This window comes from Ovis aries, chromosome 6 (genome assembly GCF_016772045.2).
Source record: "Ovis aries strain OAR_USU_Benz2616 breed Rambouillet chromosome 6, ARS-UI_Ramb_v3.0, whole genome shotgun sequence".
NCBI lineage: Eukaryota > Metazoa > Chordata > Mammalia > Artiodactyla > Bovidae > Ovis > Ovis aries.
Window position 1 is genome coordinate 61,213,850 of NC_056059.1, and position 13,992 is coordinate 61,227,841.

General features: G+C 41.8%; 1 protein-coding gene and 1 long non-coding RNA gene across 49 annotated transcripts in view; one reads left to right on the forward strand and one right to left on the reverse strand.

Annotated features, from left to right (window-relative positions):
* The window catches only part of LIMCH1 (LIM and calponin homology domains 1), a 352,732-nt gene that overhangs the window by 278,139 nt on the left and 60,601 nt on the right, over positions 1 to 13,992 (forward strand). For 13 of the 48 annotated variants that reach the window (XM_027970954.2, XM_027970957.2, XM_027970951.2 and 10 more), the window contains exons 10-14: positions 3,519 to 3,821; positions 6,704 to 6,946; positions 7,444 to 7,773; positions 9,583 to 9,701; positions 9,787 to 9,898. The exons of 18 other annotated variants lie outside the window; for them this stretch is intronic. In XM_027970954.2, the coding sequence (XP_027826755.1) occupies positions 3,519 to 3,821; positions 6,704 to 6,946; positions 7,444 to 7,773; positions 9,583 to 9,701; positions 9,787 to 9,898 (1,107 nt within the window). The remainder of the gene's footprint in view (positions 1 to 3,518; positions 3,822 to 6,703; positions 6,947 to 7,443; positions 7,774 to 9,582; positions 9,702 to 9,786; positions 9,899 to 13,992) is intronic. 17 more of the 48 variants (XM_060417007.1, XM_060417010.1, XM_060417012.1 and 14 more) reach the window with 3 other exon arrangements.
* LOC132659946 (uncharacterized) lies at positions 1,728 to 7,547 on the reverse strand. The gene is made up of 2 exons (XR_009601031.1): positions 7,406 to 7,547; positions 1,728 to 5,455 (listed from the first exon to the last, which is right to left on the reverse strand). It is a non-coding gene; the product is annotated as an uncharacterized LOC132659946 (long non-coding RNA).

The window sequence follows — 13,992 nt, forward strand, 5'->3', positions numbered from 1 at the left end:
GCCAACAGTGCCGACCCAGAATTTATCTCATTAAATTTTTTCTCTTTCTGAGTCTGCCTTGAAGCTCTGAATTTACAGGATTCAAGCAATTAGCAGAATGTCATTATGATCATTTTTCAAGTGGGCAGGGAGTGGCTTTAAGTGGCCAATGATATGGAAAGCTTTATTCACCCCCTCTTTTTAAGCCTGCATATCTAAACTGAGATCATTTGAAATGAGTCCTGCCACACTGGGCATTTAGCCTAAATAGAAACACCCCAGGGAATTTGTAGCCTAGCTGGATTCACATGATGCATAAGGCAGTAGATTCTCCTTGTTCAAACTGGCATGGCTGTTTGCATAAATGCATATGTTTTATCCCATAAAGTTCTGCCTGAGTTGGAAGAGATTGTAAGCCCAGGACTCTGGTCAGAAAATAGAAGGACTTCTGCTTTTGGACTTGAGAGCTTCAAGCTCGGAGTCTGCTCTGGATGAGATGAGATAATGAGTTTGAAAGGGCTTTGTAAACTGTAAAGCGCTGTGCAAGCACTGTAAGGTATGATTAGTTAGCATTCTATTGTCAATCCTGGCTGAGCTTGCCATCTGCAACTAGCAATGCCAATCACAACTCCATTCTGAGCACAACTCACAGGATCCTTTTATTTAGTAACCAAAATACTTCTCTGTCTCCTACTCCCATAGTAATGATAATGCCTTATTTTTTACATGATGCTCCATTTTCAGAACTGTTGCTGGAGATATCTTTTGTTTAATGAATAGTAGAGTGGTTAAGAACAGGACCTGTGGAGCCAAACTGCCTGGGTTTGAGTTGTAACTTAAGCAATGGTGCTTTGACTTTGGGCAAATTTCTTCTCGTAATCTCAGTTTCCCCTCTATAAAATGGGGGTGCTAATCCCACTACCATTACAAGGCTAGTATTAGAGTTAAATGAATTAACACTAGAAAGAATTCTAGCCCATGGTAGGTGCTCCATAATAATGAACCACCCTCTTTATCATCATCACTGTGCTTTTTAAATAATGAGTTTTCGAAGAGATTGATTCAGTGGCCTCTCATTTCCCACTGACCATTCTTTATGGCCACAGTCAGCCAATACCAGTTGGTTCTTGCCAGACTTGTTGGCTAGAGAGGCAGGGAAGAGAGTCAACACAGTCCAAGAGGGGCCAGGCGGGAGACGAAGAGCAGGGGTGCTTAAAGGGTAGTATTTCATATATTAAGAAATAAATTTAAGTTGCAGCAACATGGATGGACCTAGAGATTATCATACTAAGTGAAGCAAGTCATACAGAGAAAGAGAAATATGTGATATCATATGATATCATGCATATGTGAAATCTAAAAAATGATAAAATGAACTCATTTACAAAACAGAAACTCACAGACATAGAAAACAAACTTATAGTTACCAAATAAAAAAGAGAGGGAAGGATAGATTAGGAGTTTGGGATTAATAGATACACATTACTAAACAGATAGACAATAAGGACCTACTGTATAGCACAGGGAATGATACTCAATATAGTAATTTTAATGGAAAAAGAAGCTTTAAAAGTATATATATTAATATATAAAACGTGTATATATATGTATATATATACAATATGTATATATAACTATCTCTTTGCTATACACCTGAAACTAATACAACATTGCAAATCAACTATATTTCAATTAAAAAACTTTTTTAAAGAAATAAATTTATTCAAGGAAGCATCACCCATCACCTCTAAATTTCATGATTTAAAATTTTATTGAGAACAGTGGTCAGCAGGGAGAAAGAGTTTTCTGGGCATGATTAGAGATGGCCCAGATTTTGATTTTGATTTTCAAGAAATCAGGTGGAGTGAGGGCCTACTGTCACCTTAAGCTGATGGCCTCCTCTGCAGCAGACAGTGGGCCACCCAGTCGCCCAGTGTAGACAGTATTTCCTTGCTCTTGCTGCTGCTGCTGCTAAATCATTTCAGTCATGTCCGACTCTGTGAGACCCCGTAGACGGCAGCCCACCAGGCTCCGCCGTCCCTGGGATTCTCCAGGCAAGAACACTGGAGTGGGTTGCCATTTCCTTCTCCAGTGCATGCAAGTGAAAAGTGAAATTGAAGTCGCTCAGTCATGTCCGACTCTTCAAGGCCCCATGGACTGCAGCCCACCAGGCCCCTCCGTCCATGAGATTTTCCAGGCTAGAGTACTGGAGTGGGTTGCCATTGCCTTCTCCTTCCTTGCTCTTAGCTAACCTAATTCTTCCTGTCTTCATTTTTGAGTTGACCTGTCCCATGAGCATGAAAAATTTACTCTTAATTCTCTCTCAGAAATTAAATACAAAGTAGGTGAACTTCCTTTAGAAATCAAGATGTTTCATTTACTTATCATCTCTATGAACTGAAAAGATAAGTCATTTTTTAAGTTTTAATATTTTATTATGATTTAGAAGCAAGGCTGATCTTTTGAGTAGGGGAAGGAGTTTGTCTGAATATCAGAAAGGCACCATCAACTGTGCCGACAAAAGCAAAAAGCATAAAAAGTCCTAATAGTCCACCATCAAACTACATTTCTCCAAGAATTTAAAGTTCGGGACCTTCAAGATTTCTTTGAAAATGAAAATAGTCTTAAGCAAACATTTTGACAGAATGCCTTAACACAATTTACTTGACATCTAGCATATGACAAAGAAGAGCTGAAAGGTAGAGAATAGTGGGGGTAAAAGCCTGAAGAAAGGATTGCTGGTGGGAGGGAGCAGGGCAAGATAAGCTTTTGTGCCTGAGTCCATTCTATAAATGGTCATAGACTATCCCAGATGTTCCAGGTTAGCTCAGCTTTGCAGGAAGATTATCCTTACACTCTGCAATCTTGTGCACATCCTAGGTGTGCTGCCACATAGCTGCATTCATTAGCATTCCTCCAGATTAGTTTCTTGGTGGCTCAAATTTTTGCCCTGTCAGTCAAAAGAAATTGAGTACCTATTGGGTGCATTACTAACGTGCCAAAGAAAAAAACATAACACAAAAATGCTTCTTGGGATTTCTCTAGTGGTCCAGTGGTTAAACTGTGTGCTTCCAATGTGAGGGGTGTGGATTTGACCCCCGGTCAGGGAACTAAGATCCCACAAGCTGTGCAGAACAGCCAAAAAAAAAAAAAAAGAAAGAAAGAAAACCAGCAACAGCAACAACAAAAACCCACAAAGTCGTAAAAATATTTTTTAAATGTTTCTTATTTTTCTCAATTTCATGAAAGAATTTAGATTTGTCACTTTCAGAGCCATTTAGGATCCTGTCTTTCTTATGCTGATAGGGCGCTGCAAGTTAAATGAATGTTTAGTATTGCTAGTAGCTGGCTAAATTCCAGCTTTTGAAACCCACCCTAACTCTCTGCAACGCTGGATTAAAGTAGTAAAAGATGTCATCTGGACTAACGATATTGAGAAGACCTTTCACTAACAAGACAGTTGTCTGCCTGACAATGGGGATTTAAAAACTGTTTGGGTCTGATCACATGTAGAGTTCCATTTAATTTTGCTCTATCAGTCAAAAGCAATTAAATGATGAGAAAGAAGCTGTTCGAAATATTATCCTTCGTAAAGAAAACCCTTTCCTGGTCCACCAACACGGCAGAGATTCAGAATCAGAAGATGAAGTTGCATGTCGACTGCCTGATCTTGAGAAAGATGACTTTGCTGCCAGGAGAACAAGGATGAACCAGACAAAGCCAATAGTGCCACTGAACCAACTCCTCTACGGGCCTTACCGAAAAAAAGAGGCAGAGAAATCGGACGGCAGCAAACAACACTCAAAGGGAGTCTCAGTAAAGAAAGCTCTAGAGCATAAAAGGTGTGCACTCTGTGTGCGTGTGTATGTGAAAGAAAGAGAGAATATAATTAGGTGAAGGTGATTTGAATTATAGTCCCTACCCTGGCCCCCGTTCCTCTATTTCCTGCCCTGATTACATGTAATCAGTAATGGTGGTTTATTTTGAAGTGGAATTCCAGATAGCTGATCTCTTCTAAGTTCACATGGCAGGGAGCAGAATGACCATGTCCAAAACAGGGCTGAATTCACTGAATAAGCTTGGAGCCCAAGAGTGCAGCTGCGCTATATCCATCCCACACATGGTGTGGCATTCTGTGACATGGGGCGGGAACAGCCACCTCTCAGGCTGCTCCATCCTTCAGCAGGCAGAAATCACAGCTATCCCTTAGCCATGAACCCTTCTATCTTATTAGTGCCTTTCAGATATTGGAAGGGGAAAAAAATGAGGCTTAGCTATTTCTTCCCTCACGGCAACGTGATCACCTAGACATCTGATGATGGAGACTTCTCATTAAAAAAAAAAGTCCTCAGATATATAACACACTTGTATTCATTCTGTCATGGAAATTATTTTTAAGTGAGTTTCCTTGTCCCAGCTTTTCTTCCATCTTCTTAATTAAGGAAAGGAAAATTTAATGACATGGATTTGACCAGTGATTTTTATCCCAAGAGGGATACGAAATCAGTCAAGTCTTCAGCCTGCTAAATTTCTATGGGCAGAGTTCATCATTCTTTTCCTTTATATCAAAATCAAAGTTCACATCTTTATTATTTAATTGCCATATTTCCGCCTATCACTTAAGAGGTTTATAATCTATTGAACGAAGAGTATAAATATCTCAATATTTTACACAATTAAAATGGTTCTTTGGGCAGAGTCATTGAGATCAGTGGAGTAGTTCATGTTTTCCATTGTATTGTAGTTTTTTCTTTAGGAAGCACCAGATGCAAAACACATGAAAGATCTCTGGACATAAACAGGGATTAGAGCATAGAAGACCTGGCGCAGTTTTTATAGGTCACATTCTAGCTTCAGGAGGCTCTTGGTGGCAGAGGCTCTTGCAGTTCTTGTTGGCACACCTTGTAACACACCATTCTCAGAGGGCCTTGTGGGAGGGACTAGTTGCTGCCAGTGAAACAAAAACTTCTGGATAACTGAGCAGCATCAAGACATATTAATGGGGATCAGCAATTTGAGTTAGGAAAGGGAGTAGCTTTTGTACCTCCCTTTTTTCCTTTCTCCTGCATGCAGCTTTAATTCCTGATATTTCCAGCCCCATTTGTCTGTTGTCACCTGCGTCTGTTTACGGGGACACAGCCCATGATCTCTCTCAGTTCAGTCGCTCAGTCGTGTCCCTACTCTTTGCGACCCCATGAATCGCAGCACGCCAGGCCTCCCTGTCCATCACCATCTCTTGGAATTCACTCAGACTCATGTCCATCGAGTCGGTGATGCCATCCAGCCATCTCATCCTCTGTCCTTTTCCTCCTGCCCCCAATCCCTCCAAGCATCAGTCTTTTCCAATGAGTCAACTCTTCGCATGAGGTGGCCAAAGTACTGGAGCTTCAGCTTTAGCATCATTCCTTCCAAAGAAATCCCAGAGCTGATCTCCTTCAGAATGGACTGGTTGGGTCTCCTAGAGAGCTTCAAAGAACTGTTGGAAAAAAAAAAAAAAGAGAGCCCCCTGGTGGCTTTTTGCTATGCCCTTCCTTCCCCTTCCCCAAACTGAAAACGAATAGAAAATTCTATAGGCTTCCTATTTGCATAGACTCTGTAAGTACACCAACTCATCCAGGTGATTTAGTTTGGAAAAAAATGAATTAGCCCTATTTATGTACATTTTAAAAAACTTCTATCTCTATTTAGTTAGAAACTTTTAATATGATGGAATGTTTATTCACGTAGATGCCACAGTTTTAGTTTAAATTATAATGTTATCAACATTAGCCATTTAATGTTCATTTCTTATGGGAACAATTGAAAATATCAGGCCACTTCTCTCATGGTACAGTGGTTAAGAATCTACCTTCCCATGCAGGGGATGCAGGTTCGATCCCTGATTGGGGAATTAAGATCCCACATACCTTGCCCTGTGGCCAAAAAAGTTAAAAAATAAAACAAAATTTGCCAGAAAGCTTAAAGAAATAGCTGATTAAAACATCTCTGTATATAAAAAAGAGAAAGTGTCAGATTGATTATTAATAAAGGTGAACAGTTATTGACATAAGAAACAAATGGGTATTGCCCCTGTGGATACAAGCAGAAAGGATACCCTCTCTGTTCGTCAAGTGTTCATTAACCAGACCTAATGAATGCTGTTAGAAGTCAGAGACTGAGTTTGAACATTGAACCTTTCTGTTAAGCATTGACCTAATCATACTTTCTGGCATACCTACGAAGGTTTATGGTTGAGATGTTTAATATGTGAGCAATGTTCCAGCTATCTCCACGCTAATCCTAGAATTTGGATCATGCAGAGTTTGTTACTAACATTTTACTGCTGCAATAAAAGACATTCCAAGAGGGCTCAGGGATTCAGTCAGAAAACTTGAATTCATTATAGTAACTTGAATAGTGTGGGAATAGGGCTTCATTACTGTCAAACTGAAATCTCATTCCCATCTCTAATATTCTTATGGTGAACCCTGGCTTCTCTTCTTAAACTAAGCTAGAGACTGTTATCTGGTGGAAAACTCTGTCTCGTTACAGTGTCAAAAGGGTAGCATAGTAATCCAGGCTACAATTGATTCCATATTTTTGAGAGAGGAAAGGTGCTTCCATCATTTCATCATTCCGTTCTGTGCTCAGCCTCTGAATTTCTGTGCTTGACATTCTGTTTATCTGCTCCTCTTCCTGGAACCTGATTTTTCTGATGATGTGGGGGCCTGGACCAAATTAACAGAAACCAGGGCCAGACAGAAGAGGTGAAGTCAAGGGTGACCTGTATTGTGCGGGCCCAGGAGAGTGAACCTGCGGAAGAGGGACTCAGGAAGGTGCCGGATCTTTACAAGGATGACCTGGCCCAGCGGAGAATTCAGGGCAGGCTTGGCCCTCACCGTGAGGCCCCAAGCTTTATCACAGTTGCCAGTATAACAGAAGCCGACCTGGAGACGTGGGAGAGACTGAAAGTGTCAGAAAAGACGAGGTGTGTCATGGTTTCATTTAACTTTGAGCAAACCAAACACATATCCTTCTATCACTCTTTATTTTCATGGCCAGAAAAAAAGAAATACCTCTCAAAAGACAGAGCATATTTTGCATGAGTTAAAATTTGTTAATACTAAAAATTACAAGGAAACATCCTTTTTAATTCAACCGACTTATTGTGAATGCTTATTTCAACAGGCTTGTTTATTTGTAAGGAATTTAAACTTGCCTTTTAAATCATTTTAATGATTTCATTGTACCTAAGATTTTCTTATGCTGTCATTAATGACATTGGAAGTGATATTTTAAAAGCTGTAGAAAAGCACTATTTACCCAGGCAAGGCGATGATCATTTCTTCATTTGATTGATTACTGCAAAAGCAATTCTGCTTTAGCCATCCAAGTATTTTTCATACATCCACTATATTTTAAAAACTCTTCCTTGATCTGTACTCACCTTAGAAACCTTTGGAACTTATTTCCGGTTCTGACTAGGGATGGAGATGTGGAGCACACGTGTGCCCCTGAGCCTTCACCAGAAATTAAAGCAGAAACCGCCATCCGGGATGACTTTGCCAGCCGCAAGGCAAGGGCCTATAAGAAAGCTTCCAGCAGCCCTAGGCAAAAGTTCGTGCACTTTGGACCAGTGACAGAGATAGATCAGCAGACGTGGAAGCGGCTCAGCATTGGCAGGGCGGGGCCAAGGGAGGATCCAGAGGAAGGCGTCTGTCACAGCAAGACCCACACATGCTCTGTGTCTGCTGCCTCAGCGGCCACGTCCAACTTAAAGGAAGACCACATGCTTAATCCACAGAATGACTGCAGGTATTTTCACCATTACATGTGCAAGGAGGTCTGCATGGGAATCACTGCTGCTTTTAAAGAGTTCGCTGACATATTAAAGAAACCGCCAGAGATGACAAAGTTTTAACAGGCTCTCTTGCTGGTTAGCAGAGAAGGGAGGTCAGTACCCCAGGGGGCAAATGTGTGTGAAGTTAAAAAACATCCATTTTGATTCTGTTGTCACCAGAATCACTGCCTGGGAATGCCAATAATTTCGGCAAATGCCCCTTTTTCCCTCAGCCGCATTAAGCACTATTTTATTCGTCAGTAACACTGAACAGACTAGATGGGATGTTTTAATGATACCCTTTGTGTTTTTCCTAAAAATACGTTGATAAAAATCTGGATTACCTATACGCTCCCTCCTTCCTATCCCATAAGGGAGGAAAAAATAGTTATTAGTATCATAAGTTCAGATTTTGGATATCTAAGCAGACACACAATAAAGTAAACCTTCTCCCCCTCTACTTTTTAAAAACATATAACAGAACTCGAGTGGAAAGACTCCTTTGAGGGTTCCTATGAGTCAGGATTCCTTGGATGAGTAACCATTCAAATTTGTGAGGGATCAACTAGGAAAAGGCCTTGTAGACCTGTCACCAGTCCTCATTCTTACCAGAGGGCTTCCAGCTGTGAATTCCCAAGCCCTCTTTGGGGGATTCGGTTCTATCTATGGACCGGTCTTTCTTCCATTAAGCAGGTATAGGCTTAGACGGTAAAGAATCTGCCCTCAATGTGGGAGACCTGGGTTTGATCCCTGGGTTGGGAAGATCCCCTGGAGGAGGGCATGGCAACGCACTCCAGTATTCTTGCCTGGAGAATCCCCATAGACAGAGGAGCCTGACGGGCTACAGTCCATGAGGTCGCAAAGAGTCAGACACAACTGAGTGACTAAGCACAGGACAGGGCATTTATAAGATTCTAGATTCTCTGTATGCTAGGTGAGATAGGGGTAACTTAGAGATCAGAGTCCCGTCTGCACCCCACTGTCTCTGCATGGTCCAGCAAACGTTTATTTACTAAACATTTGCTCTGCCATCTCCAAGTGAATTGCCTTCCTCCCGTTTGAAGTCCCAAACCCCTATCCCCACATCCTCTTTTGTCTTTGGCTGAAGATGGTATTTAAGGTGAGGGTTTCACCAATTTTAGTAAGCTACTCAGTTTTCCTGGGTCTCTTCCATGTAGACATGTTATTAAAATTTGAGTTTTTGTTAGGGAAAAAAAAAAGATTCTGGATTCTCCCAGGAACCTGCACTCCACCTATGTGGCTGGAGCAAAGCAAAGCCCTTCATGGCAGGAGGAAATGCTCAGGACAGTCTCCTCCATGCTTTGTCCTTGATATTCAAAGCACATGGTGGATCGTCTGTGACATACAGAGGAGTTTCTTTGGTTTGATTTTTTGTGTGGATGATACCATCGAGGAGGCTGTAAATATAAATAAACTGGGTACACCAGAAGTCACTGCTGGAGATTCAGAGGCTAGTGGGGACCAGGCATAGAGAGGGTGGAAATAAGAAATTAGTAAGAAATGCACCCTTGAGTCCTTGAATACTAAGGGGTCATCACTCAGCTCCATGGTGAGTCAGGCCAGCCTTCTTTGACTTTATCGGGGCCTTCCTTGGGTTCATATTCTATTATCCCATTCTGAGGATGTCATCCTAACTAACCCAGCTTCTGGAATAGCAACCGAACTTTCTCTCTTAACCTTTCCATCTCAAAGACTTTCACTGTCTGCTTTCCTAACTCTTTTTCCTCTTCTCTCTTGCTACCAATGCTACTTGTCACCAACAGAACAGTGACTTCTGATGTAGATGACTGTTGTAAAAGGGTCTCTCGGCTGGCTCCCGTGCCGGAGTCCCAGGAGGAGCATAGCTTCAGTGCGGGCGAGGGCCTCAGGAGGACAGAGGAAGGTGAGGAGGTGGAAGATGACAGGCGGGGCCATGGCCTCTGGTGTGAATTCCTTCCCAGTGGTAAAGCTGTCCTGTCTGGCTTTAGTTACACACAAACAGCAGCCACAGGAGGGCAAAGAAGAGACTGAAGGAGTTGCTCAAAGAGATTCTGAGATGGTGCCAAAGGCCGAAAGATCCGAGGAGAGCGGCCAGTCACTGTGAGCTCCTTGCCTGCATTCCAGGGTGTGCTGCGTCTGCAGTGTGCGGCTGCTGGCTCCCCCCAAAACAGCTTAAAGCCACAGTGTGCACTTGATGAGTGATGTGGCATGGAGCAGAGTCCCTTAAAGGAATGCACCCATCCCAGCGTCAGAGTTCTGCTTTCAGCACCCCCAGCTGGGTAGAGATTTGAGCTTTTGCACGTGGTTGGGTGCTGGCCAGATTTCATTCTCAGGAATCATGAAAACCAAAAAGGGAAACCCACTCCCGTGTAAGTATCAGTTGCATGAAGAAAGTCCCTGGTATTAGTACTCAGCTGCTATGTGAGCTGCTGCCTCCGTGAACATTGGCTTCTTCTGTCTTGAGTTAATGCCGAGTGAGTGCTGCTACTGAAAACATCTTAAGCAGTAAGTGCCATTTGACTGGCTGGACTGACGTGCCCTAGTTGACATCCTCTGACCTCTGAATGGGAGGCTTCAGAGAGAGAAGAGGAATCTGAGAAGATGACAGCTCCTGTCTGGAGCCGCAGTGGACTGAAAGGCCAAAGAAAATTGTACAATTCACAAAAAGATGACATGATGACCTGGAGAACTGGGATGTCTCTTAGTCACATTGGATCCAACAAACCGGTTCCTTCCAGTTCCATTTGCAAAGCAACATATTTGGGAGGAATATGCCAAGGGTCCATGAATAAAATATAAGAGGTCAAAAGATTATCTCAAGCTGTTTTGACTTTGTTTCTCCAGTCTGAGCCTTGATACACGCTTTGAAGATGTTATTAATGCTTTATGGTTTATCAGTGCCACTTACCTCCTATTGCTAGCAGAAACAAAATGCTTAAATGATTGGCCCAGTCTACCAACGTCTGTTTTTTTTTTTTTTCTCTCTCTCTTGCATGTAAGCAGGTGTGGAAAGAATAGTTAAGTTGTGGATTGTCCTATAAACATTCTTTCTGACTACTATCTTGTGGGCAGCCTAAATGGGAAACTCTTATTTCTTCCTAGGTCACACAGAAGTCATCGGGTAAAGGAGTTGAACTTCTTTCTGACCTACTTGATTTCATTCTGATTCCAGCAGGGTCTTCCAGTCCAAAGAAGATATATATTACTTATAAAATTTTAATTTAATTTCAACATTATCAAATAGTGATTTCTAGAGGTAGAATTTTCATTCCATTCTATTGATTTAAAATGAAGGTAGGGAATATATATGGAGGAGGGCATGGCAGCCTACTCCAGTATTCTTGCCTGGAGAATCCCATGGACAGAGGAGCCTGGTGGGCTACAGTCTATAGGGTCACAAAGAGTCGGACATAACTAAAGTAACTTAGCACACACACTGGGAATATATAAAAGATAATCAACAAGAAGCTACAGTATAGTACAAGGAAGTCTACTCAATATTCTGTAATAATATGGGAAAAGAGTGAAAAAAAGGGTAATATGCATGTGCATAACTGAATCACTGTGGTACACCTGAAACTAACACTATATTATAAATCAACTATACTCTTATTACAAAATACAAATAAAAAATAAAATGAAAATAGGTGAAGAGTAATCCTGAGATGCACGGTCTACTTAAAATCCTATATGTTGAAGCTTCTGCTGATATTTCGAAAGAGTGATAGACTTGTGAAAAATGTGGTCTGCCAGATCCATGTAGAGCAGAGCAGTAAGAAGCGTTTAGCATAATTAAAGCTCCACTACAAAACAGGAAGTGATAGAATTCTGCTTCCCTTTGGTGGCAGTGAGACAGAAGGCAGGGTGGAGAGCAGAGAGTATCTTAATCTCCAGATTTCAAGTTAATAGCCAAGCTGTCATTCCCACCTGGATTTAACACGCATTTTGCAGTCTTCTGAATCATAACACTGCTCGTAGAGCCTTCTTGTAGCACTGGTTTCAGGGAGCAGGGGTGGCAGCTGTGCTCGCCCTTTCCAGGTGCTTCTGCTGTCTCCAGCTCACCTTCTCCTGGGAATTCACAGGTGACTGCCTGTTGGCCCCAGTTCACAACTGGGAAGCCTGCAGTAGAGAAGTTACACCTGGGTCCCAGCTGGGGAGGGCAGGCTGGTGACGAGGCACTCTCACTCACAGCACACTCACTCGGTCCCCAGATGCCCTGATGTGGTGATGGGCACTGCATCAGCAGGCTGGTGGGAAGCAGTTAGCAAGAGAGGAGGGAAGGAAGTGAGGCCTGTAGGCTGCCTGCTGGATACATTCTAGGCATCCCATTTACTCCCACACAACCTTGGAGAGTGAGAAGTTTCATCTGTATGCTCCAGGAAGAAACCAAGTTGAATGGCAGAAACCAACACAACATTGTAAAGCAGTTATCCTCCAATTAAAAAAAAAAGAAAGAAACCAAAGCCCAGGTCCACACAGCTGGCAATCACAGATCCAAGATCCAAACCCAGCTCTGTCTGAAGAGGGAGCTGCCATCCCATGCCAGGGGCATTACCTCCCAGGTTACCAGAGGAGGCTGGAGGTCTGACGACTTCCCTTTCTCTTGTATTCTGTCCCTCTGGACGGAATGGCTGGTTTGAGCATAAGGAGATATTGTCAGAGTAACTCCATGACAAAATTGTCTGAGGGAGCAGGCACACACGTTGGGAATTTGTGTTTCCTTTCAACAAGTGTTTATTGAGTGATTGCTGTGTGTAAAATACTGTCTTGGGTGCTGGGGGATAGTCTTAAATGACAGGTAAACTCATTTCTCCTTCTCCCTTCAAATGACGTTTGCCCTAGTTCACAAGGTTGCTAAGCACTGATCCTGAAGTGCTTTATTTGTGCTGAAAACTACACAGATGCAATTAATAGGTGAAGAAAGTACACTCTTTGCCTTTCTAAATACCCCTACCCTCACAATTAAACTTTACTAATTGCTTGGTTTTGGTGGGATGTTTATACCAACTGTGATTTATCTGGTAGGTGATAGTCTGTTAACTTACCTACTTTGCATTTTTTTTAAAAATCTCTTTATTAGTGATTTTTTATTTTTTATTTTTATTTTTCCCCTACTATTCTTTTCCTTTATTTCAAGGACTGGAGATTTGACATTTTATTTCTTGAGATCCTTACTTCAAGGATCTGGATCAAATTCACCATTGAGTAACATACAAGTTTTGAAAGATGGAAGGGAAACAGAAGCCATTATTATTTTTCTTTCTGGCAGACATGAGGATTTTGTCAGAGATGATATTTCATAGTGGCTTTGTGAATTTCCCTCCCACCTACTGATTTTGATGGTGGGGATAACTATGACTAGCGCTGGCAGTTTCCTGTGGTTCCTGCAACTTCCTGATTCCCAAAATCTAGTAGACTATTGATTTATGTATAGTTTTTGCTGACTTTAATTTCATAGAGAGCTGTTTAATTGTATATATTATTAAGTCAATTTTTGTTCTCCTAATCGAATTCTGATTGATATATTTGTGAGAAATGGTGGGGAGAATGCAAACTATATAAGTAAAATAAAATTTAATGCACATAGCATATGCTTAGCAACATGCTGCTGCTAAGTCGCATCAGTCGTGTCCGACTCTGTGCGACCCCAGAGATAGCAGCCCACCAGGCTCCCGTGTCCCTGGGATTCTCCAGGCAAGAACACTGGAGTGGGGTGCCATTGCCTTCTCCGTATTAGTGATTTTTTAAAACTCATCTTTTCTTTTCCATATTTCATAGAACAACTGAGAAAATCATTTGAAGCCCAAACTCTAATTATCTTCTCCATAACAGCAAAGGCCATTCTGATTAAATTGGTTCCTTCTTGAAGCTAATAAATTTGTGTGAGAGGAAGTGTCTTAAAGCCATAAGTATATAGTAAACAGATAAATGAAAGGTATCTTCAGAGACTGCACTATTCTTTTCAATTTCCTGAGTATCCAATAAGGATTTAGTAAATACTTATGGAGGGCCTGGTCTGGTCACTATTCAGGGAACCCCCAAAGAAAAATCCCGACTCTCGTGGACCTTGCATTGCAGGGTTAATCAACATTTGTTGGCAGAGGTCTCCATGAAATGCTGCTGAGTATTTTGTGTAGAAGCAACTTAAATTCTAATACATCCTGCATGCAACAACACAGCTGAACCTCATAAAT